The 27,922-nt window shown below is 36.3% G+C and overlaps 1 protein-coding gene across 2 annotated transcripts in view; it reads left to right on the forward strand.

Annotated features, from left to right (window-relative positions):
* Positions 1 to 27,922, forward strand: part of Pdk (pyruvate dehydrogenase kinase) — a 231,264-nt gene that overhangs the window by 189,981 nt on the left and 13,361 nt on the right. The window contains exons 3-5 of one of the 2 annotated variants that reach the window (XM_069836358.1): positions 13,093 to 13,277; positions 16,524 to 16,688; positions 19,201 to 19,257. In XM_069836358.1, the coding sequence (XP_069692459.1) occupies positions 13,093 to 13,277; positions 16,524 to 16,688; positions 19,201 to 19,257 (407 nt within the window). The remainder of the gene's footprint in view (positions 1 to 13,092; positions 13,278 to 16,523; positions 16,689 to 19,200; positions 19,258 to 27,922) is intronic. The other variant, XM_069836359.1, reaches the window with a different exon arrangement.

Raw genomic sequence — 27,922 nt, forward strand, 5'->3', positions numbered from 1 at the left:
ACTTTTATATCCGTTCTCATAAACGTACTGATTTAGATTATTTACCCTACTGTAGGTATTTTGCTCTCTACAAATCATCGTTAGTCAAATGAAATAGTCTATAATAGTTGTTTGTAACGAATTAGTAGACAACCTCAATCCCTCCTGATCGCCTCCCTTACGAATTTCTTTCTCACTTTAATCAAATTTACTTTATACTGGTCCTTAAATTACATAAACTAGTGCTGAGGTAGTTACGGTGATTTCTGAAGTGAAAATCGTTCAATTTATAAGGGTGAAATCAAAAATAATTTTTGTAGCCTTTCCTTGTCCTTAATTGAAAATTTGAGTAACTTCATATTACGACAATATTTCTTCCTTCTTCTGCAGTTAACATAATCGCAGATGGACATTTCTAAATGAAGTTTGTTACACAGAAACCTTTGAGACAATATTGACACTTGAAGTTCTTTATACATATATATATATATATATATATATATATATATATATATATATAGTTCATCTATAAGAGTTAAACTAGCGCTGCACTATGCCATGCACCCCACCCCTTGTTTTCTCCCTTGAAATATATCGGTGCCGGGTAGAGTTCCCGGGTAGCTCAGTTGGTAGAGCGTTGGTACGTTAAACCAAAGGTCCCGAGTTCGATGCCCGGCCCCGGAACAATTTTTCCCTATAAATTATTCAAATCAACTTTGCAGGGAGTTATACCAGAAAATCTTGATTAGCGCTGAGGTAGTTTCCTTCATACTCAGCTTCTTCACCTTGCATACATGAGTCTGTAACAGGTTAGGTTTGGTCAGTGCTGTCATGGTAATTTTTTTCTTGTCCATGCATCCCACCCCTTGTTTTCTCCCTTGAAATATATTTTACTCTCCTCTCTCTATCTCTCCAATTGTCATTTAATTATATTTTTTTTAATATTAAAGAAGAAGTAAAATTGTTTTGCTTTACAATTTAATTGTACAAGTTTGATTTAAAGAATACACCATGTAGCACCACCATTGATGCACACTTGTCTCGATGAATCCTGGAGTGTATATTTGCAGCACTTCTCGTTTTTCAACCATTATTTTATATAATTCTGGATTCCAGTGCTGAAAAGGTGGATAATTTTTTGTTTATGAACATCAAACAAAATACCGGTAGGTACAGTAGGAACAGCAAGAGATGATCTAAGATCTGTATAGATCTCCATGTACAAAACTTAGGCACCCATATGCCGTATGGCTCCTTACAGACAAAATTTTCATTTCCCCATATGATTAATTAAAAAAAAATTGTAGGTTCCATACGATTAATTAAAAAAAATTGTAGGTTCCATACGATATATGGCCTCGTGTGGCCTTCATGACAGCATTGGGGTCAGTTAGTTTAGGCACTTTTACACCTTGCATATACAATCAACTGCATCTCCACAAAAAAAATCCTTATAAATTGAACAGTTTTCACTTCAGAAATCACAGGAACTGCTTCAGTGCTACTTTCACCCAGGTAGTAGTTAGCAGTTAATCATTTCAAAGCTCTTGTTATATTATGAAATAGCATCACACAATGCTACCAAAATAAATGTTCCCAGTGTTAAAATTACAGAGTGTAAATTTCGCTTAGGACAGTTTTTGCTCTGGAAAATTAAAGGAAACAAACCGTACGTCAAACCAGCAGCTGAGACACAAAGCACCTGAAATTCGAAAGTGGTTAAACATTTTTATATTTCGTTCTTTCTTATTTACCAGCAACAGAAGTACCAGTATCAGATTTTTTGCAGAGCTAATATCAGAGGCCCCTCCTATTAGAGAATGTTTTGAATATTATTATATTCTGGAAAACTACATTGCCACATCAACCTCCCCTCCCCCCGCCTGAATTCTGAGCTGAAGCACGAAAATTTCAAAATGTACAAACTACAGATGCGGCAGAATGTTACCACAGTGGTCTTCAGCAAGAATTTTGTAAGACATATCCAAATATCTTCATGGTCATTATATGTATTAAAGTAAAACATATACTACATGTGAAGTACCTACTAAAAATGAGAGAAATAGAAATGGGAAGGACAATAAAAAAATATGGAATGGACAAACACTAAGAAACTATTCATCTTGAATCACTATGAACAATAGGACACTTTTTTTTTTGGTGCCAGTGGTATAGAATATAAAATTAAGTTGCATCAATAAGTTTTTCGAGTTTAGCATTACTTTAAGTATTTATTGTCCCCCTGTTGGAAAGATGGAATTACTTTGTTTGAAACTTGATGAAATGGTATTGTACCTTAACTCAATTTATTAAGGTACAATAAAATTCAAAATAATAACTGCAGGCCATTTTAAAATAAATCTGTTGGATATAAATTATTTCTTAATTTATTAGGACCATAAAGGTATTTTTACAAGCGATAGATTGAATCATTTTTATCTTAATAATTTAATGTAGGATGATTATTTCGGGAATTGTTATGCTCTAAATTGTGAGGATATTTTAATACTTTTTTAAAATATAAATTTGGAATATTTTTCCAGTTAGTAAAGCGTAATTCAGAGAGACAGAGGTCTCAAGCATATTTATTGACACATTCCAGAATTATTAAATATGAAAAAAAGAGTTCTTGCACTAACATACTGTTTATAAAGTAACCAAATCTTAAGAAATACAGTATATGTACTGGTATTCTATATAAAGGCATAGGAATGAATATAAATCTGTTTTAAGGAATTCCTATTTAATATTCCTGCTATTGGAACATGACAAAATAAATACAACGCAGCATGGAAGCTGATTCAACTCTTTATCGAGTATTGTTGATGAGATGTGTTATGAAGGTAGACCGAATCATTCAGTATAAATGTATAAATAGGACGAATAATAATAGATTAATTTCATTGTAATTAGTATCAAAACTGAAAGCGGTAACTAGTCTATGAATGATGTCTTAACAAGTATAAATAAAATGGACTCTTGACAAGAGACACACATTTGGCTTCAGTAATAACTAGGACTTCAAGGAATTTATGGTAGCTCACCTGTCAGGCAAAACTCTGAATAGTCAGCATTGTCAAACTATAGAAGCGCGATTAAAAAGTATTTTTTTTCCCACCCATTACATATGATTGCTTTTTTCAAGTCCCGGTAATAACTTTAAATTAATTATCCCACATATTTGGGTGGGGCCTTTCTTTGTTTCTGACATAATTTATGAGAGTTTCTCTTTTACACTTCAATAGAGAAATACAACTTTCAGTGGACAATGAACGTGTAACTCTAATGGAACTCTAAGAACCACAGCATTAATGTTTTCTTCTTTTCTTTCATGCCCTTTAGTTTTTGTTGCAGATAACATCATGCTATTGGATAATTATACATGCACCTTTCTAATAAAATTGGCATATATTTCACTGGTCTCAGAAGTAAAATTAAATGTATAATAGCTTCTCGGTGAAAAATATTTACTGAAAATTATTGTAGGATTTGAATAGAAATGCCACTTCTCAGGCAAGGTTATTCGTGGATGACTGTATGATATATAGAAAAAATTAGTGATAAATCTTATATCACTACCTTGCAAAACTAGCTTGACGGTATTGAAAACTGGACTACAACAAATAAAATTAAAATCAATGTGAGCAAAAGTAAATCAATATGTATCCTTCTGTAAAACACAAAATTAAATTCGTCTCACATACCAATTAAATGGATCACCAGTGCCACAAGTAAACACTTAGGTACTGTATATATTTTAGTAACAAACTGGTTGAAATAAGTCACTAATATTACAAGGATAGCTTGGAAAGCACTACATTTCTTTATGTGTATTCTTAAGAAAGCTAACCGAAAGTCAAAAGAATTAATGTACAGTTTCCCTGGAAAAGAATGAGACGATTGAATATTCCCAAGTCTCAGATGTAAGACACTGCGCATGATCGGAGACCAGAGCACTGATACACAAGATAACGAATATTGAGTTACTTAAATGCAGGCTATTTGGACCATCGTTCCGAAATTCACTTCAAATACTGCAAAAAATATGATAATATTACGTAAATAAAATATAAATATATACGTAAATCGTGTAGTAAAATCGACAATGGACTAGATCGACACTCCGCACAGAAAGGAAAGCTTTCGTGTCGTTTCAATAGCTCAGACACTAAGACTTCTGCCTGTTGTGTAGAAGAGAGCGAGTTCGATTCTTAGTCTACGTCAACGATTTTTTTTTTTGTGTAAATAATGTTGAAATAGTTAAGTAACGTTAAAATAGAGTTTTACAAAGTCCTGAAATTAAAACTGATCACAGACAATACAAAATTACAAGTTATAATATTATAAACATTAATCTAGTGAATGCATTTACATACACACATATACAATGTAAATGCATATATATTAAAAACTAACAATTAAAATGAAATTTAAAAATATTCCTAAGCCACACAGACAAAACTTTTACAAAGGTTTAGAGTCCTTAGGCTATGTCATTTGCTGAGTAATTATTACAATATTTTATTAGTAGCTTTCCCATATGTGTAAGAAATGCACTCGCACAAAACACTTTTTGTTAAAAGTGTGGCTTTGGATTATTTCACTCTCACCCCTTCAGTTGATTTTAACTATTTTATCTACGTGTTTCCAATAGTGTTTAATTTAATGTGCATTCAATTTTATTCATGTTATGATTGAATGAAAAAGCAATGTTGCAATTATTGACTAATTACATATATTAATACTAAATTATTAAATGCAACTGTTAAGTAACCAATTGCAGTGTCTTTTGCAAAATCTTTAATGTTTAAGTTGTCAATAATATTTCTGTACCATATACTATAAGACGTTAAAAGAATTTGCAATAGATTTGGAATCCTCTACTTTATAATCACTTGTTTTAATGGAAAAATATTTTCTTTCTTAGAATATCTACAAGTTTAACTTTAATAATATTCCGAATAGCTTTAATTGCATTATCTGAATTTTGTACTTTTCTATTCAAATGTATTCTATTTCCCTCTTTCATTATTTTTGATAAATTACACTGTACTTCTTGTAGTATTTAAGAACATAAGGATCATTACATTTCAGATCATTACATAGAGATTCTTCTTTTTAATACATTAGATTTTTAAGTCCCTGCATTATCTACATTTTTTTACTTTTGAATTTTTTCACAACATTCAGTGGAGAACATCCACTGAAGTGATTCTGAAATTAAGTGAAAGATACAATACATTTACCCTTAATACCAGTAGTACCAGTATCATATACGTTTTTCCAAGATTCATATTGTAGACATAAATGTAAATAATCACTAGATACTTGAAATTGCTCAGTGACATTGGAAACACTTAGGATTTGTTTATCATGTTCAGAAAAGCCATTGATTATAGATTCTGTCGAATAGAAATTCAGTCTAATTCTATTTACAAAACTTTTATCAATGGCTGTGCTACTTCAGCTTGTATGCTGGTAGGAAAATTACGCTACAACTAAGGTTGTCAGTTTCAAGGAGTGAATTTAATTTACTTTTACGGAAAAGTTCCGAGAGATAATCTATGTTTATGTCACTACAGAGTAGCCACCTATGCCCACCGACGCCCTCGAAATCGAGACGAATTGTGGAATCAAGTTATTGACACTTGGGAAGATCTCGCCGAGGATCAGAACCTATTGCACAATCCTTTGACATCCATGCCGGATTGACTTAGAGCTGTAATAGAAGCTGATGGCATGTGGACAAGATTTTAAGTTAACAGGTCTCGTTTTGTTTCTTATGATTATTGTTTCAGGAAGAATACTTTTAACTTCCAAGTAAGATTTTTTTTGACGAGGTTCAGCCCACTTGTAAGACCCAGAATTTGGGCATAAATTATTCCATATTTTTCGACAAATTAGACAGTCGAGGAACTGTGAAGAAATTAATTACACCTCAATAAAAAAAAAGTTTTATCCGGGTTCGAACACGAGACGTTTCGGTTATATAGTAGAACCGACACGCTACTATATGAGCTACCGAGACAAGACAGTGACAGCAGCAGTCCAGAATGTAGATCCCATAGCAGGCGATTGCCATTCGGTACAGAGAAGCAATGATATTTTGTGACTCGAGCTATGTTGTGAAATCGTGGCCTTAAATCGCTATCTTCTTCGTGATTCTTATTCTGGTCCTTGTCCTTGTTGTGGTCCTTGTAACAATTCTTGTTGTATATGTCATGGTATTTATTGTTACGTCGATATCGAGTGAACCGCGCTGTAGAACTTTAACTTCCGACGACCAAGAGTCGTCTCATTCCTTTTAAGGGTAACTGTACATAACCCATGTTCGGTCCACTGCTGTGGAGTAATGGTAGGCACATCTGACCGTGAAATGAGTGGGCCCGGGTTCAAATCCTGATTGGGACAAGTTACCTGGTTGAGGTTTTTTCCGAGGTTTTCCCCAATTGTAAGGCGAATGTCATGTAATCTATGGCGAATCCTCAACCTCATCTCGCCAAATATCATTTCACTATCACCAATCCCATCGAGGCTAAATAACCTAGTAGTTGATACAACATCGTTACATAATCAATTTAAAAAGGACGTCAGATAAGCAGAGGAAGTTACAAAAGCTTGTGGTGGCGAATTTAAAGTTTCCGTGATGTTCAAGAAAGGAAAGTACTACAAATGGGAGGAAAAGTAGATAGCCTATATTGGTGTATTCATCACATGATATTACACAGGAGATATCACCACATATGGTTGTAAATAACCAAGGACATTTTAAATCTGAATGTGTATTTTAGTGTAATCAAGTGTTGCTTTGTATAGTAAGAACTGTAGGCACTGTGTATAAATCTCGATATGCATCTGAAAAAAATAGTAATCAACTTGGCAGAAATGTTCGTGTGTCACAATATAATTCGTAATATTTTATTTGTTAATGGCACTGTTATTTTTATTAAAGTATGTCAGCAGTTACATGTACTACACAAGTGTCTTAATTCTTTGGAAAACAACTATTTATGTCATTTGGCACAATAATATGAACATTTTCCATTTTGGTAATAAATTAAGTGGCAAGAAAATGTTCATATGTCACACCATATAATATTTCATATTTTTTACATTATTAATTATTCCTTTTCATTAAGATTTTCTGTTTATATTTTGGAATGCTTACGTTAAAAGACAGTGATGTCTCTTTCATAAACTCTTAAGTATTTAATTAAATATCCTGTGACGATCATAGTTACTTCGAAAATGTTATGTGTGTCTCTATGGAATGACCCATCAGTATTGATAGTATTGTTACAAATTACAAAACCTGAAACTGTTAGAATGGGATCAGGAGTAGTGACAAAAAAATGTAATGTTGTAGGCCTACATGAACATGACTATTTTAATCCAGTGTCTAATAAGGTGTGAAGGCCTTTTGAGGTAAACAGTATTGAAAATGTGAGGGAAGGGGTATTTCTTGGTAATGGATTAGGCCTGTATACTTTATAATATTATTAACTATATATTGTTAAAGTACCTAGTAAATATCGTAATATGTATATTATATAATACTGTAAACGAGACATCACAGGCTGCAAACTAGATTATTCTTGTGTTTGTATAATTATACGAACATGTATGAAATAAACAAGACTACTATTGCTTAGGCTAGGATAGTATTATTTATATATTGTAATCAGGCTATATGCACAAATTTTCCAATATACTACTATCATAACTAAATAGTTTATGTTAACATTAATTTTCATACGCTTTTGTGGCGCAAGTTAAAATAATTCTAAGTAAAGTATAATAAAACTCCGACAACATTATAATCATGAACGTCAAATTCTCTTATTTCATTTATTTTTCAGTCCCTTATTTTCCATTGTTCTTTGGATTTATCATTAATAAAATATCAATTAACGGATAAATTATGTTATACACTCAGTTGATAATATAAATAATATTCACGACAAATATATAAAAACAGAAGAGATAACGAATCATATTATTGCCGCCCGATACGGTACCATTACAACATGGTCTACATATTGCTTTGCCTGGCAGAGTTTCTGAATTATATTCAATACAAAGGCGTACTTTATCTTATCTCGTCGCTTCGCCCACGTGACAACTATAAATAGCTGTCTCGTTCCGAACTTGTCTATGTTCCGAACTTGCCAAGTTGCCAAGGTCATATAGGCCAATAATATTTATCCATGGTCATCAGTTGTCGACAGTACATACCGAGATTATCTCGTAAGCAAGAAATAATCGATTTAGAGTTCGTGTCTCGTGATGGTGTTTGTCATTGTGCCATCTGTTGACGATTATTGAACTACATCAAGCCGGCCTCGACTGCAAACCCTAAAGCCTATATAAAAGAGCTATCTGTTAGTATATATGATCTAGGCTATAACATTGGATGTCCGACACTACATAGAAGTTGTTATGAGTGCTTTTTTTTTCTTGCGGAACGTGTTGGAACGGCTTAGACCTTGAAAGTCTTAGTTGAACGAAAAGGAGGTTAAAAACGACAAAATTCTCATGCAGTGAACAGTAACCATTTCCCTGTTCGCTATAAAATATTGTAGTCTATGTAGAGTATCCACCGCCCACTGAACGAATATTGGTTGAACGAGCGTTGAGCGACTCCCTCCGATTTTGGAATAGACACCGACGCACTTAGGTAAGTTTAGGCTCTTATTATCCCGTCAAGGTGAAGGTGAAAGCGATTGAGTGTGATTTTTTTTTTCCTATGTTGGCAGTTCAAGTGCGTCGGTGTCTATTCCAAAATCGGCGGAAGTCGCTCAACGCTCGTTTCACCCGAATATTTCACACTTTTATCACTGCTAAAGTTGCGCTATAAACCAATTTTCTCAAATCTAATGTAAAAGACTGCCTACACAAGCAGCAAGTTATACTAAATGTTTAGGATTAGTGTAAAACTGGCCTATGTCTCCTATAGTGGGCGGGACATAAGTAACATTCACCATTATTATTATTATTATTATTATTATTATTATTATTATTATTATTAGAATAATAATAATAATAATAGTAATAATAAAAAAATTGAACACCACTGAACTAAAGGATAATACATTCTTCTCAGATGAATAATTTCGAGGGAAAAATTGTTCCGGGGCCGGGTATCGAACCCGGGACCTTTGGTTAAACGTACCAAAGGTCCCGGGTTCGATACCCGGCCCCGGAACAATTTTTCCCTCGAAATTATTCAAATTAACTTTACAGGGAGTTATTCCTGAAAGCTTAATTTGCATTCTTCTCAGATGTTCAGATCCTGTTATAATGACTTCTTTAAGAGTACAGAAGGTGGCCAGTTCACACCTCACCAACACTTGTTTATCACATGGTGCAAAGGACATTAGTCTGTGTTTAATAGTAAGAGAAGAAGAAAAATTATATATTCATATTTATACGCGAAAGTACTGTGAACAGCTCTACCCAATACCCTTAAATTTTAATGTAAAAGACTGTAAATAATTATATAATATAAACAAAATTTGATTAGGGTATATTTAATTGCTCATCTAATTTCCTACCATATGGTCGTAACTGTCTGCGAGCCAAAATTCTGCTGAAACCTGTTCATGGTAATAGAAAACATAAATTCAGCCTACAGACGTGGACAAATTATTAACAAAATTGACGATTTTTATGATATTTTGTTTACAAAATTTGACTTTTCAATTTAGACTACAGTTGACAATTTTGGGTATTTCCATCATTACAGTAGAGAGAAATATGCAAAAATGTCAACTGTAGTTTAAATTGAAGAGTCAAGTTTTGTAAAAATATATAATAAAAATCTTCAATTTTGCTAATAATTTGTGAATTAGCAAAAATGTCAACTGCATTGAAGAGTCAAATTTTGTAAAAATATAAAACAAAAATCTTCAGTTTTGCTAATAATTTGGAAATATCCAAAATGTCAGCTGTAGTCCAAATTGAAGAATCGAATTTTGTAAAAATATACAATAAAAATCTTCAGTTTTGCTAATAATTTGTAAATATGCAAAAATATCAAATGTAGTCCAAATTGAGGAGTTAAATTTTGAAAAATATGCAACACTAATCTTCAATTTTGCTAATAATTTGGAAATACACAAAAATGTCAACTGTAGTCTAAATTGAAGAATTATATTTTGTAAAAATATATAATAAAAATGTTCAATTTTGCTAATAATTTGTCTACGTCTGTAGGTGACAACAGAACAGATGCAAAACGCAACCTTTCTGTGTATTTTGTGACTCAAAAATGGAAATTACACCAACATGTGTCAAGTGTGGTAAGTGATGGCGTAATAACTAGCTAAATTACATTAGAAACCACCCACCTAACTATTAGCCAACCAACTAGTCACATACATATGTGAATACATGCATGCAACTCATTGCTATATTGTGAAATGCTGATATGAATCTTTGAATTCATGAAACTTCAGGCGAAGGACTGAAAAGTACGGCTCTGTCAAGATGAAAAGAGTCAATTAGTACATATAGAAATTAGAAAGTACCAGGAGTTAGCATTTTTAGAATTCAGGTCTTCAATTTTATATTCTTATTTGAGGACCTCGCGGTCCTCTATTGAATATTGTGCATTCCATGACTGCGTAGTCATCACGTAAACACTCTTAATGGAGAAAAATTCGTTCCGAGACCGGGAATCGAACCCAGGACCCCTCAGTTTGGTGCGCTGAGTTCTCTTGACCAACTGAGCTATACCAGGATGATTCACAGCACTAGCCGAACTCTCCTCTTTTGTTTTTGTTCGACCGGCAGTAGGTTAAGAGCACTCATCATGCCAAGCTGAGGGGCCTGGGTTCGATTTCCAGTTCTGGAACGAATTTTTCTCCATTGATGATGATGATGATGATCATCATCATTATCGTCATCCTTGCACGTATTGGGACTAGTGGCCCGTTACTGTCTCTTGCCAACACTTGAACTGTCTGCCCAAGGATCTCTTGCCCACAGGATGGTAATTTAAAATTTGGCTTGGAATTCTAGAACGAGGCATTCTGATGACATGAGATCTCCAGTTTTGTCTGTATTTCTGTAGGTATTCCGTAATCGGTTCAATCTGCAGTTCTTTCATAATGTCAAAATTTTTAATGTGATCCATTCTCGTGTATCCCGCTATACGACGCATAATCTCATTTCTGCCGCTGTTAATCTTTGTGAATCAATATTACGAATCGTCCAAGCTTCACTACCAAGACAGAGTATAGGTCTGGCCAATGTTTTATAAATTCTGGTGCGCGTGTGTTTTTGTACTAAGGTTGGTTTGAATATCTGATTAATTATCCCCATTGCTCTGTTGAATTTAATAATTTTCTCATTCAAATCCTTTTCTTCTTCATATGAAATTTGGTAACCGAGATAACTAAAATGTTTGACTTGTTCGATGATCTTATTATTGATGCAAATTTTGCTACGGACTGGTTCCTTTCCTAAAAAAAGCCTTCACTTTAGATTTGTCAGTTGAAATTTCCATATTGAAACTTTCTGCCATTTGATTAAAGTTGTAAACCAAACTTTGTAAATTATCTTCTGAAGTTGCCATAAACACAATATCATCAGCAAATAATAAGGTATCTATTTGGGACAAACGACTTATCGGTATACTTCCATGTGGTTTCAATCTCCATTCCTTAATAATGTGATTCATGTATATTATAAATAATAGAGGAGATAAAATACAACCCTGTCTCACTCCTTGATTTATTCGTTTCCATTCTGAATATTTGTTTTCAATCATAACCTGTATATGATTATTATCTATACTAATAATAAATCTGGAGCCGAAATTTTTCTGGTAATTTTCGATTTTCCAAAAATAATTGGTCCTAACATATATAATTAACCACCCTGAAACCGAAAATCGCTTTTTTGAAATTTTTGTTTGTATGTCTGTCTGTCTGTCTGTCTGTATGTTTGAATGTTTGTTACCTTTTCACGCGATAATGGCTGAACCGATTTATATGAAAATTGGAATATAAATTAAGTTCGTTGTAACTTAGATTTTAGGCTATATGGAATTCAAAATACTTTATTTAAAAGGGGGGTTATAAGGGGGCCTGAATTAAATAAATCGAAATATCTCGCTTATTGATTTTTGTGAAAAATGTTACATAACAAAAGTTTCTTTAAAAATGATTTCCGATAAGTTTTATTCTTTACAAAAGTTTGATAGGACTGATATTTAATGAGATGAATGAGTTTTAAAATTAAAATAACGCCATCTAAGACGGTGCAATGAAATAACAAATGACTTCGTCTATAAGGGGCCTTGGACAACAACAATCGAAACAGGGGCCGTGGACATCAACAATCGAAAGCTATTAAACATAGCCTACAGACAATGTTTCTGTGTTTGTAAGAAGTAATATCGGAAGCTAAATTAACCGATTTGTATAATTAATTATTATTTCACCATTGGAAAGTGTAGTTTCTCTAGATGGACATAATGCTATAATGTTATTACAGTAACTTCCGAGTGAATTGAGGACAGGTAAGATTAAAATAGCTTCTTATGCACAGAAAACTTGATAGGTTATTCTGTACATTCGTTTCATGTATTTCCTAAAATAATTATGTATACATTCATTTTTATCTCAGAGAATTAACGAACAACGAGAGTGTTTTGATTTAGTATGCAGTAATAGTACGTTAGCTTAGCAATCCATTATTTTATAATTCAAATTTTAACTATGCTCAATTGAATCGTGTTAAAATACATAAAATATATATGCAATAAAAGCAATGCAAAAAAATTGGGTAATGAGCGAAGCAGATTATCTTGCGCTGTTGTAAAAGTTGTTCCCTGGATCAAATGTCCTATTTTAATTATGTAATTACTTTATATTTATTTCTAACAGGTGCAGCGGAGCGCACGGGTACGGCTAGTTATAAATATTGTAAATAGCTGTTATTAATTGATTTGGAATACCATCATGTGCTAAAATATTCAATAATTTGTTTCTATCTACTCTGTCGAAGGCTTTAATAATAATAATAATAATAATAATAATAATAATAATAATAATAATAATAATAATAGCATAGATTAGTTCTACGCTCAAGTGCTTTCATGTGCAGGTTCTGCCAGGCGCTGGTGAAGATTCGAAACCGGCACACGGATGTGGTACAGACGATGGCTCAAGGAGTGCTGGAGCTGAAGGAGTCGCACGAGGTGGACCAGCAGACAGAGAACAGCATCCAGTACTTCCTGGACCGCTTCTACATGTCACGCATCAGCATCCGGATGCTCATCAACCAGCACAGTGAGTGCGTGACCACATTGCCAAACAATGAATTTCATTTCATAGATGTGCTGGAAGGAAAAGAGCACTAAGGCCTTCAGTTGTGAAAGACTTTTATATATTCACGTCCAAGCAGGCCAGAGCTTAAGTTCCAGCACAAAAATGAAGATTTTTCTCCAATACTGTTTAAGTCAAGTATAAGGTCATTCTCAATTGTTTTATAAACTGCTAGTTACATTGAGTAACACAGCTGCATCGATGAGTTGGTAGATTGTAGACAATGAGGGACTTTGTTCAGGCACAGGTGAAGTTGGGGTACCACACTCATCTCGTAATACCACCTTCATATTTATCAAAATATATCTTAATATTATGAAATAAATAGCTTTAAATAGCATTAGTACATATATATTAGTTTCCTTTCATTGGTAGAGAATACTTGACAGTTGACTGGTAAGTTACAAGCACTAGTACTTCTGTGGAATACAATCATGAAACTTCACTGATAGTTTGTAAGTAAGGAGTGGTGAAGTACAACACTGTAGAAAACTCTCTTATGGAACAGAAACTCTGGTATTTGTACTACTTACTAGAGAATTTACTTGTAATGTAAAACACCATATCTTTGTGGAATAGGCCCTATAATATTGACCATCAGGTGCTATTCCACAAAAGTATGGAGTAATCATTTGCCAGATAAAAGTAAAAGTTCTTGTAAACTACGGAGATGCATTTGTCTGTCGCACAATAGATTATTTAGCAAGCCATACGTTATTAGAAAACGCGTTATTTTTTATTAGTTAATAGTTACAAGTGATGTCATAATTAATTTATGTTGCAAAAATCTTTTGGAGTGAAAGTCCCAGATTCAGATACGTGGGTGGAGACTGCCTTGGAAGAAGAGCTAATGTAAAATTTCTTAAATACTTGCCAAAGAAGAGCCGACTGAATTCTTTTTCATGACATCTGGTATCCTTCACACAAATGTACACATCATTATCATTATCATCATCTACTTAACCAACTTGTTAGGGTCAGTTCTGTTGTCTTATTCTCATCTTTCATGAAATCCATCCTCCCAAGTAGCCAGAGAATTGTCGACACCACTGTGTAAATTAGTATAAATACTTCCATCACTTGAAGTTTGTGAATTTTTAAGGATTTTTGTTTCAGTGTTCTTCATACTATTTTATATAAAGGTGCCTTAACTAAAATTCGATAATTTTACACTTTTATTTGAGGGGCTTAGAACAAAAAGCAGGTGACGAAAACCTAGTTTTGAGGAAATTATAGTAAAGTTCTACATGCAATGAAATATTATACACTAGTTTGGTGAAATGATGCCCATATAGCAGCACTGCACGGTGTGATCACTTACCTGATTTTATCCCAAAGAAACATCCTTTTGGGCTATCACAACACGCTCATACCTCATTTTTTTAATAATGTCACTTACCTGCTTTTTGTTCTAAGCCCCTCATTTGTAAATGAGCCTGAAAGTGAATGAATAATATACAGTGTAAACCATAAGTAATGTCATTAATTTCAGGGAGTTATTCTTTGAGATATTTCAAGCAAAAAGGTTTAATAGAATTTTACTCATTTTTGCTTCCTTTTCGAGATAAACATTATTTTATATGAAACATTTCAGAACGTGTTTTCGGAAAGCCATTGACTTAATTCCAGTACGCACAGTCAGTTTCAGAGAGCGGAGTATTACTGTATGATGATAAATGGTTGAAAGAATTTGTTTTGTACTTTAAATGTGCAGAAATTTGATCCCAACAAATGTAATATTTTAAAATTCGTTTTCAGAACGAAAAGTTAAATTTATTCATATCAAATTTCTGGACATTTAAAGAACAAAACTAAAATTCTTTCAACAATTTATTATCATAATACACTGCTCTCTTAAATTCACTGAGCATATGGGAATTAATTCAGTAGCTTTCCCAAAATACGCTATGAAATGTTTTACTTACTTACTGGCTTGTAAGGAACCTGGAGGTTCATTGCCGCCTTCACATAAGCCCGCCATTGGTCCCTATCCTGAGCAAGATTAATCCAGTCTCTATCATCATAGCCCACCTCCCTCAAATCTATTTTAATATTATCCTCCCATCTGCGTCTCGGCCTCCCCAAAGGTCTTTTTCCCTCTGGCCTCCCAACTAACACTCTATATGCATTTCTGGATTCGCCCATATGTGCTACATGCCCTGTCCATCTCAAACGTCTGGATTTAATGTTCCTAACTATGTCAGGTGAAGAATACAATGCGTGCAGTTCTGTGTTGTGTAACTTTCTCCATTCTCCTGTAACTTCATCCCTCTTAGCCCCAAATATTTTCCGAAGCACGTTATTCTCAAACACCCTTAACCTATGTTCCTCCCTCAAAGTGAGAGTCCAAGTTTCACAACCATAAAGAACAACCGGTAATATAACTATTTTATAAATTCTAACTTTCACATTTTTTGACAGCAGACTGGATGATAAAAGTTTCTCAACCGAATAATAACAGGCATTTCCCATATTTATTCTGTGTCTAATTTGCTCCCGAGTATCATTTATATTTGTTACTGTTGCTCCAAGATATTTGAACTTCTCCACCTCTTCAAAGGATAAATTTCCAATTTTTATATTTCCATTTCGTACAATATTCTCGTCACGAGACATAATCATATACTTTGTCTATTCGGAATTTACTTCCAAACCTATCTCTTTACTTGCTTCAAGTAAAATTCCCGTGTTTTCCCTAGTCATTTGTGGATTTTCTCCTAACATATTCACGTCATCCGCATAGACAAGCAGCTGATATAACCCGTTCAATTCCAAACCCTCTCTGTTATCCTGGACTTTCCTAATGGCATACTCTAGAGCAAAGTTAAAAAGTAAAGGTGATAGTGCATCTCCCTGCTTTAGCCCGCAGTGAATTGGAAACGCATCTGACAGAAACTGACCTATACGGACTCTGCTGTACGTTTCACTGAGACACATTTTAATTAATCGAACTAGTTTCTTGGGAATACTAAATTCAATAAGAATATCATATGTGTGTTATATGAAATGTTTTATATAAAATAATTTTTTTCTCGAAAAGGAAGAAAGAACGAGCAAAATTGTATTCAAGTTTTTTGTTTGAAATACCCCGAAGAATAGCCCCTTGAAATTAATGGCATTACGTGCTGTTCACTGTATTTTCTCGAGAGATGCTTGACTTTTACTTGACTTGAAGTCTGATCTGATGCGGTCGTTACTTTCTGTTGGCAGCACTGCTGTTTGGTGGAGAGCTCAATGGACACAGCCGTCACGTGGGGTGCATAGACCCACAGTGTGACCTCGTCGGCGTGGTAAGGGATGCATATGAGAATGCAAGGTTCCTGTGTGACCAGTACTACCTCGCATCGCCAGACCTCATTGTCAAGGAGCACAACGGTGAGTTAAATATCACCACTGAACACGTTACATAAGGCATACATGCCCTGTCTTCTATCAGTTTTAATAGTACATTATGCAGCGAGCCTATAATGATAGTAATTAAGACGCAAGTATGGATGTTTATGAAACGAGCGCAAGCTCGTTTCATAATATTTATACGAGCGTCTTAATTACCATTATAGGCAAGTTTAATACGACTTTTTATGCTCGACCATATTTCTAACTTGAAATTATTCAGATGTATACATTTTATTTGTATCTGACAAGATCGGAAGTTACCTTGTTCTAGGTCGTGAATTGTGAGATGTGCGCAGACGCGAAAGTATTGATTTTTTCCGATGAACAATAATGTCATTGACCTTGATGTAATCCCGTTAAACTTGATATAACCTTGATTATTGAATTCGACATTGAAAATCGAGATGACAAATTGAATTTATTTGAATATTATTTACAAGTAACGCTAATTATTATAGTAACAGAACATAACCTTCTGCGACAGTACTGGATTTCCAGCCTCCTTGACTTTTCACTAATTCTCTTTCGATTGCATATCCGAGAATAATCGATACTTTCGGTTTTATAACTGTACAAAGCTGACTTGTCATTGGCTGAACACCTGTAAGCTGACTTGTCATTGGCTGAACACCTGTACTTTAATGAGTAGGTGTACTTTAATGACATGTATTAAAGGACTGCTACCAGGTGTATAATTACTACATTTCGGCATGGTCGAGCATAAATATGTTTAACAAATTCTTGTCAGATTCCATCTTATTTCCAAGCTCTTCACCTTGTTTTAGACAGTTCACTGCATATACGATATTTCTGTGTATTACCAGTACTGAATTTTTCATCAGTTACTAGCAAAATCCAATAGTACTTATTACTAACGTCTTACTGATCAGGTCACGTGATCTGAATTTTGAACTTAAACAGGACACGCTATTGGTCAAATGGTTAATGCATCAAGTTCTAATCTCAGAGACTTTGTTCATATCATGGTCTGTCTATGTTAGAATTTGTGTAAAAATGGTGTTGGGACGGATTTTCTAAGAGTCAGTACAATTTAATTGATTCTGGCTCCAATTCACCTAGAACAGCTTCAGACTCTACTTTATCTTACATTTGCCTGTTTATAGTTGACATATATAGAAAAAGAGACATTGGTGGTACTGGTACTACTGGGTGTTCATTTCAAAGTGTGTCATGACGTCACTGTTGTGAGTCGGCGATTTGAAGCGAGTTTCAGCTTTTATGTCAGAGAAGTTGCCTATTAATAAGGCATTCAATCTGAACTTGAGAACGTGTACGGTATAACTTGAACGTCGTAGCAACATATGGCGGTCTGTAAAGTCTGTGTGCTACCATAACCTCTTTCGAACTCTGTTTTGCGCGGGCAAATCGTACCCAGGGTATTTGTTATCATCAGTTGCGTACGGTAACATTCCACAACACAAATCAAATGCTCCGTATCCATGTTGACCATCGAAGTTAATGTCAACAAATACGTAAGTAATCGTTGTAATCCTCTCCCAATATCCCGACAGTAAGAAAAAATTCACCTCAGTACATGTTTCCAAACAGTTCACATTCCTGCCACTACCGGCGTTACCGTACGTATCGGCAAGTACTCTTCAGAATGAACGCCGTACTTGCTAGGCAACTTCTCTGGCACATAAGTAATATGCCTCTGTGGAAGTGTAGGAAGATTGAATTCTCTAGGCTCATCGACTAGCCACATGACAACATACAGCGAGCCATGACACACTTTGAACTGAACACGCAGTAGAAAGGAATTATTTTCCTTATTGATGGAGCGCATCAAAATTAATTAATGCTTTTCAATGTATGTAATGTCAGACTCAAAAGGATTCATATTATAAAATATTATATTGGTCTGTATATTTGTTAAACAAACAACTTTTTTAACGTTATCGTGTTTTTATTGAACATATGTTGTTAATTTTACCTTAATGATTAGTTTCGACGTTTGTATAGTCGTTTTCAGAGTCACATACAAAATATTGCTATTATTTTTATAATCGTTAAGAGACAAGATGCTGTGAATGATTTCAATATAAAATTATTGCACTAATTTCGCAAGTTAGCCACCAATATTTCTGCACAATAGAGCTCATTAGATCTTCCTACATTCGGACCAATGGTGGCTTAGACAATAGCAAAGGTATTGCAATATTATTATTGTTTTAATTTTATGTCCTGATCAGAATCAGTTGTAACTAATTTATTGATTCTAACCTTAACTCCACAGCACTGCCTGCTTTCTCCCACAAACATCTCACCAATTATCCCCTGTCATGTCATATACCCGCATACAGGCCTGTAAGACAGGTCTAAAATATATCTCTCAGAAAATCCAATAGGAGAGGTTAAACCAATCATTTCATTCCATGGAAATGGGATGAACCTGATTCCCAGGTAGCTCTTCAATTCTTTGGTACAGCGTCGTTGAACGAGCACTGATGACATGCACTGTGTGTCGCAGGCTTGGCGGAGAGGCACCGGCTGGACGATGTGCCGGTGAGCCCAGATGAGGCATCAGGTATCGTGTGCATGCCAGCATTAGTACGCCTGGCGGTGAGGGCGCTAGGCTCGCACCGTGTAGGTTATGTGCACTAGACCTGCTTGTCAGGTAGTTCCGTGACAGATCACAGAGATAAAAGTTTACAATGTATGATTTGAGGCTTTCTCGGCGTTGGTTCGCAAATATGTTTTTGCGGGATATCAGCCAAGTTAGGATTTTGGAATGCTCCAAGCTTTCGACTGCTATCTCTGCAGCCATCTTCAGGGAAGTGATGTCCGAACAGAAAGTCTAAGGTTATATAGATGTTAGGCTGTCTCAGGTGAAACGGGATTGGTTGGCGGATCGGCCAATCCGGGGCCGGGAATTGTCATTCCTCGTAAGCTCCGCCCCTCCTGGGATTCCTGTGTGAAGTTTGGCGGGTGGCGAGCCCTGTTCCGCCGGTTGGAATCGGTTGCCGTCCTCGGTCCGTGATCTTCATGACCTTGTTTGTAAGAGGGTCTAAGCTGGTCCAAGGCCGGTGTCCATGCCTGACTGAGCTGCAGTCCACCGTCCCTGTTAAAGTTGTTTTTCTCCAGCTTAATGTCTATGGCCTCCTTGATTGTACGATCCCAGTAGTGGCTTGATTTGTTAATGACCTTGGTATGGTCAAATAGTATTCTATGCTCCTTTTCTATGCTGTGTTGCACCACTGCAGATTTTTCCGGGCAATAGAGCCTCAGGTTCCTCTTATGTTCTTATGTGAGTGCGGCGAAGTATACATAGGGCAGACTGGCCGCACAATAGAAGACAGAATCAAAGAACATAAGAGGAACCTGAGGCTGTATTACCCGGAAAAATCTGCAGTGGCGCAACACAGCATAGAAAAGGAGCATAAAATACTGTTTGACCACACCAAGGTCATTAACAAATCAAGCCACTACTGGGAACGTACAATCAAGGAGGCCATAGAGATTAAGCTGGAGAAAAACAACTTTAACAGGGACGGTGGACTTCAGCTCAGTCAGGCATGGACACCGGCCTTGGACCAGCTTAGGCTCTCTTACAAACAAGGTCACGAAGATCACGGACCGAGGACAGCAACCGATTCCAACCGGCAGAACAGGGCTCGCCTCCCGCCAAACTTCACACAGGAATCCCGGGAGGGGCGGAGCTTACGAGAAATGACAATTCCCGGCCTCAGGTTGGCCAATCCGCCAACCAATCCCGTTTCACCTGAGACAGTCTAACATCTATATAACCTTCGACTTTCTGTTCGGACATCACTTCCCTGAAGATGGCTGCAGAGATAGCAGTCGAAAGCTTGGAACATTCCAAAATCCTAACTCGGCTGATATCCCGCGAAAACATATTAGCGAAAAGTTTACAAGTTGCCACAGTGGACAACTGGGGAGGGCAGGGCGACATAGCTGCAGGTTGTGTGTGTATGCATGTGTTGGCAGCTTCACATCTGTTGCTTTGTTACCTGTGTTAATAGCAGGGCGAGGTGGAAAATGAAACCACTTTGGGACGGATGGGACACACAGCATGCAAGGAGATCGTTCAGAATTTTATTGTGATAGCGTCTTAATGGTGTTTAAGTTGTGTAATGAAACGAGGCTGGGAGGCAGTGAACTATGGATAGAAAGTTGAGTTACTTTGGGGCTGGTCCATAGTAAGTACAATACCCTGAATGACAAATTTTGGTTCTTGCAATCCTCATCATGGGTTACACGATTTTTTTTATTGTTATACAGGGTGAACCATAAGTAATGTCATTAATTTCAGGTGTTTATTCCTTGAGGTATTTCAAAGAAAAAAGGTCAATACAGTTTTTCTCGTTTTTGCTTCCTTTTTGAGATAAAATTTGTTTTATGTGAAACATTTCATAGCTTGTTTTGATAAAACCGTTGATTGAATTCCCAATATGCTCAGTAAATTTAAGAGAGCAATATATTATGATAAATGATTGAAAGAATTTTAGTTTTGTCCTTTAAATGTGTAGAAATTTGACCTGAACGAATGTTACATTTTAAAATTCCTTTCTAGAACGAAAAGTTAGATTTATTCGGATCAAATTTATGTACATTTAAAGGACAAAGTAAAATTCTTTCAATCATTTATTATCATAATACAGTGCTCTCTTAAATTGACTGAGCATATTGGGAATTAAAGCAATGGTTTTTCCCAAAACATGCTATGAAATGTTTCATATAAAACAACTTTTATCTCAGAAAGGAAGCAAAAACGAGCAAAATTTATTAAAGTTTTTTGTTTGAAATACCTCGAAGAATAGCCCCCTGAAATTAATGGCATTACTTACAGTTCACCCTGTTTATTATTATGCTAATTTCTAAGTTTTATACTTTGTTGAAATTAAACTCCTGAATTGGTATTTGATTGTGTTGTTTAGTTTGTTCTTTATTATAACACAGTTATCAGAATTTAAGTAGTGATAAAATCTTTAATTGTAAGAATTTCCTATCAGCAAAGTTGTTGTTGTTGTTTTCTAATGCCAGGCATTTGACAATAAAATCATTTGACCTCTTGCACTCCAATATTTTTCAAAGATATCATCATGGCCAGCCACTGAAGCACAGATTTCGAGATTAAATGGCAAGTTGTAGCCGATTTAAGTGAACACCATATTTTAACGTTTTGGTGGCTACTTCATTCACACACAACCCCCAGAATGTCTGGAGGACCACACCTGCTGTTGGTCGACGGGTCCATTGGACCTAGCTGGGAGATCTTGTTGATCACCAGCTTTCCCTCCTTAAGCCACTGGAGGACGATTTTAGTGCCATAGCAGGTCAGCACTAGGAACAGAAAAGTAGAAAGAGGAGGAAGGAAAGGGAAATGAACCCCTAGGCCTCGAATGCTCTAATGCCGTCGGGGTCGAAGAAAGTAAGAGTTCAGTCAGAGGACTGGATAGGAAAGGGTAAAGAGGGAATTAGGTATTGAATAGAGGGAAATTATACCAAATTCAGTCATTAACTCATCAAGCTGACCAGTGCTAATTGATGAGTAGCCCTCCCTTGTAAAATTATGCTTACTAACAGCTGCACCACGGGAAGGTAGGGATGGGACATTGGGTATTTGTCCAGGTTGGTTCCTTAAGGCCTTCAATGGGAAGGATTAATGGCTCTCCCCCCTGTATCCGAGAGATACCCTTTTGCAGCAAAGTTAGTCGATTGCTGAAACTTTTAGAAGTAGTCGATCATTTTACTTTCTCGTTATACGAAGTATACAGGATGAACCATAAGTAATGGCATTAATTTCAGGGGGTTATTCTTTGAGATATATCAAACAGAAAAGTATAATATAATTTTGCTCGTTTTTGCTTCCTTTTCGAGATAAAAATTGTTTTATATGAAACATTTCATAATGTTTTGGGAAACCATTAATCTAAATCCCAATATGCTCGGTCAATTTAAGATAGCAGTGTATTATGATAATAAATGATTGAAGCAACTTTAGTTTTGTCCTTTAAATGTGCAGAAATAGGATCCAAACAAATATAACTTTTCGTTCTGCAAAGGAATTTTTACAATGTGACACTCGGGAGGAAATTAAACGCAGAATAAATATGGGAAATGCGTGTTATTATTCGGTTGAGAAGCTCTTATCATCCAGTCTGCTGTCCAAAAATCTGAAAGTTAGAATTTATAAAACAGTTATATTACCGGTTCTTCTGTATGGTTGTGAAACTTGGATTCTCACTCTGAGAGAGGAACATAGGTTCAGGGTGTTTGAGAATAAGGTGCTAAGGAAAATATTTGGGGCTAAGCAGGATGAAGTTACAGGAGAATGGAGAAAGTTACACAACACAGAACTGCACGCATTGTATTCTTCACCTGACATAATTAGGAACATTAAATCCAGACGTTTGAGATGGGCAGAGCATGTAGCACGTATGGGCGAATCCAGAAATGCATATAGAGTGTTAGTTGGGAGACCGGAGGGAAAAAAACCTTTAGGGAGGCCGAGACGTAGATGGGAGGATAATATTAAAATGGATTTGAGGGAGGTGGGGTATGATGATGGAGACTGGATTAATCTTGCACAGGATAGGGACTGCTGGCGGGCTTATGTGAGGGCGGCAATGAACCTTCGGGTTCCTTAAAAGCCATTTGTAAGTAAGTAAGTAAGTGACATTTGTTCATTTCAAATTTCTGAGTGAACTGTCGAAAGCAGTCAGACAGCAAGTATAACTGGAATCACTGATTTTTGGACTTAAGAGCGAAGAGTAATCGTATTCTGTCACTGTAATGTCATTGGGTAAGGTTTTATTGCGTTTAGAGTGTGCGATCTTATGGACTATTTTGTCAGTTTTGAATGCATTTCTGGAGGATGACAGTTTTAGAGTTTATGTGCTTAGTTCTGGAACAGGTTGCTCAGTTTTAGCACAAGAGTTCCTTAAATCCAACTTTTGAATTTTGACGTCATACATTTTTCTTGTTGTTCATGTGGTGTTATACCCGGATATTCTATCGTTCAGGGATTTCTGTGGCTGTCTGCTATGTAAAATGGTTGCTCTATAGGTCCCAAGGAATTGATCTCTTAGGAAAGTCGATATAATGCAGTAGTTTTCCGTTACTACTGCATTTCTGATAAAGATTATTTATTATGAATTATGAATAAATGTTGAACTGCTGGCAGGGAAAATGGATATTCCAAGAAAACATACCTCAACACCATTTTTGTCCATGCAAATTCCGCTTAGACTTGCCAGGACTTTAACATGGATCTACAACGTGGAAAATCAATTTTCCAACCACTTGGCTAAATTGGTGCGCTGAGGCTCATTAACAGTGAAACCCGCCTTAAGCAATCACCAGTGTTAATTTTTTATTGGGTAATTTTACGACGCTTTATCAACATCTAGGTTATTTAGCGTCTGAATGAAATGAAGGTGATAATGCCGGTGAAATGAGTCCGGGGTCCAGCACCGAAAGTTACCCAGCATTGCTCGTATTGGGTTGAGGGAAAACCCCGGAAAAAACCTCAACCAGGTAACTTGCCCCGACCGGGACTCGAACCCGGGCCACCTGGTTTCGCGGCCAGATGCGCTGACCATTACTCCACAGGTGTGGACACCAGTGTTAAGTGACCACTTCTGTTAACAGGCAATTTCTAACACCCATTCTAAGACTACCCCAACCAACGACCAGCCTTTCAGAAGTTCATTTATTCATATAATCAGATCATTCACAATTAAACCAGTACAGAATCCAAATAAAGTGCTACTACTAGTGGTAGCCTACGACGAGCTAAGAAACAGTTCAATTAGATGAAACAGTGATGCGAAGAAAGATGGTTAACTTTACTTAATTCTCAATTTTATTGCTTTCCTACTCTTAATATGCACATTCTGTTATCGTAAATACAGTAAATTGTAGGGATGAATGAAAGGCATCGATTTTTGAGAAGAATTCTTTCTATCGAAAAAGACAATGCTGTCAGACATTATTTCGATGGTCATATAACACAGGTTTCACTGTATATAACATTCTGTATGTATGTATTTATTCACACTGCAGTGGGTATATACCCGGTGGCAGTGGTAACTAAATACACTCAATAATGACAATAATAAACTTATTAATTAAAAATACAATTAATAATAATACTAATAACTAATACTAACAATAATTTATAATAATAATAATAATAATAATAATAATAACAATAACAGGGAATATTCTAAATTAAACGATCACTTAAAATAACATTTAAAATAAATGTAATTTGTATCTTAAACCTAAGTTCGAACTAAAACCCACGAGTATGATATGTTCATATCTGCACAAGTACCTTTCAACATTACACTCATTTTGCTGTCAACTCACTCACTGCACTGGAACTACGACACATTTCACTGTTCAAATACTTTGCACTGCCACTATAAACTATAAAGCTTCACTGAAAGGAACACGTTTCACTGACACAACACACTTCACTGACACGACACACTTCACTGACACAACATAATTCTTCACTGATTCAACACTTCAATAACAACATATCATTTACACCCTTTAAATACTGTGTATAATTACCGTCTATTAGTAAAGTCCTTAAGCCTATTTTTAAATACATTTTTGGTTATTGCTAAGTCTGCAGGTAAAGCATTTCAGTCCCTGATAGTACGATTGAGAAAAGAAAACTTTCCAGTGTCCGTCCTCTGTCTTCTTTCCCTCAATTTATATGAGTGGTCGTTCCTTGAAGAGTAATTTGGCGGCTGCAACCTATTTTTTATTTCTCTCCAGGCAGGCTCACCTCTGTATGTTTTGAACAGTGCGCATAATCGAATTCGCGTTCTCCTAAATCCTGACATACAGTTACTAATTAACTCTCACATGAATAGCCCCCCCGAAATCCATGCTGACAGTTATGTAACCAATTTGAGTCATTCCAATGCTGCCTTAGATAAGCTGAAATCAAGTGTTCGGCAAACCACAGAGGTGAGGCTGACCGGTCTGTAATTTTTTGTATCTGAGCGAGACCCTGACTTATAAATTGGCACCACTATTGCATCTTTCCAATCTCGTGGGACAGTACCATTGTTAACTGATATTTCAAATTCTGATACATTATATGTAAGTGTAAATGTTATGTAAGTAATGTGGTAAAATGGGTTACTCTTACAACTTGCTTTGCTGTAAATATCTCATGCTTATATGCTTCAGGCAGTGAGAATAAGACATACGTGATGCATTTTGTATTGTCAGTTTTAGTGGTAAAATTGTGTGGTTCATGGTGTCCATTTCTGGATTTGAAGAGTCTTTCACTCCCTTCAGATACCCTGTGCTGTAAATACTTCCTCATGCTTGCGTGCTTCTGACTCCAACACTGCAGGGAGAAGTGTGAAGTCTGCACTTATGCCCACATGTATCCTAAGCATTTAATTCTGTCACGTTTTAGTGGCACAGTCGTACTGTGTGAGGTTCGATTATTGACAGGCATGAGATGTTTGTAGTGTATTAAGGGATTATGTACGAGGCGTATCAATAAAGTAAGTTTCCCGATTTTTTCCCATTGAAAGTAAACTTAATTAGCCATGTCAATTGCGCATGCGTAACAGATCTATGACGTATCAATCATATGCCAGCCGGACAGGTCCTGCCTGGTGCCAGTAGCGTGGCAGCAGTGGTCCGAAATGGAAGCTCTTATTCCTTCTCCCGCCGCTGCGAGGTTCGGTCGGTGATAAAGTTCTTTAATGCACAAAGCATTGCGCCAATTGAAATTCATCGGCAGCTCTGTCAGGTCTGTGGGCCAAACATCATGAGTAAGCAGATGGTGCATCGCTGGTGTAGGCAGTTTTCCAAAGGTCGTCAAAGTGTCCATGATGAAGAGCGCAGTGGGCGACCGTCCCTCATCAGTGATGATCGTGTTGAGCTGGTGCGGCAGTGCATCATGGAGAACCGTCGCTTCACGATTACGGAGCTGAGCAGCCATTTTCCGCAGATATCGCGATCCTTGTTGCATGAGATTGTCACTAAGCACCTGCTGTTCGAAAAAGTGTGTGCCAGGTGGGTACCGAAAAACCTGACACCCGAACACAAAATACAACGTTTAGGAGCAGCACTGACATTTCTGCAACAGTATCACGATGACGGAAACGAGTTCCTCGACAGGATCGTCACGGCGATGAGACTTGGATTTCGCACTTCACCCCGGAAACCAAGCAGCAGTCAATGCATTGGCGGCATAGTGGATCTCCGGTCAGGACGAAATTCAAACAGACGCTGTCGGTACAGAAAGTGATGTGCACGATGTTCTGGGACAGAAAGGGCATTCTGCTCATTGACTTCCTTCCAAGAGGTGAAACAGTGAACGCTGACCGTTACTGTGAAACACTGCGAAAATTGCGACGTGCCATTCAAAACAAGAGACGTGGAATGCTTACTGCAGGTGTTGTGCTCCTCCATGACAATGCTCGTCCACATACGGCTCGGCGCACAGCAGCTGTTTTGACGGAATTTGGCTGGGAGTTGTTTGATCATCCACCCTACAGTCCTGATCTTGCTCCCAGCGATTTTCACGTTTTCTTGCACCTCAAGAAATTCCTGTCCTCCGGTGAGCGTTTTGGCAACGACGAAGAGCTGAAGACGTCTGTGACACGCTGGTTCCATTCACAGGCGGCAGAGTTCTAGACAGAGGGATACAAAAGTTGATCCCACGATATGACAAGTGTCTCAATTCTGATGGTGGCTATGTTGAAAAATAGCTGAAACATTGCTGTACCTGTTGCCAATAAATGTTTTCCTGAAAGTGTGTGTTCTTTTTTTTTTTAAATAGGGAAACTTACTTTCTGGATGCGCCTCGTATTTGAAAAACGTAATTGAGAGAAAGAAATATTATTTGTTCTGTATGTTCTATTTCTTCATAGGTTCTTTATCATTGAAATTTGAATAGAAAGTTTTAAAATACAATACCAGTTCATTAAAGTAACATTAGCAATTACTGTGTTGTGCTTCATGTTTTAATCTAGTAATGTTTCTGAATAGATATGACGTTTGTGTTAATGTGTCTTTTTGCTACAGTGCTGTATCAGACAATGTCTAAAGGTGAGAACTGATGTTCTTACATCTGTGTAATTAGTTCGTATTGCTAGGCTATGTGAATGTTGATTTGTTGCTGATGCATCTTGGGCCCTGTTGGAAAGAAGGAAGGTTGGGAGACCGAGATTGAGATGGGAAGA

Source organism: Periplaneta americana, chromosome 9, assembly GCF_040183065.1.
Source record: "Periplaneta americana isolate PAMFEO1 chromosome 9, P.americana_PAMFEO1_priV1, whole genome shotgun sequence".
Classification (NCBI taxonomy): Eukaryota; Metazoa; Arthropoda; class Insecta; order Blattodea; family Blattidae; genus Periplaneta; species Periplaneta americana.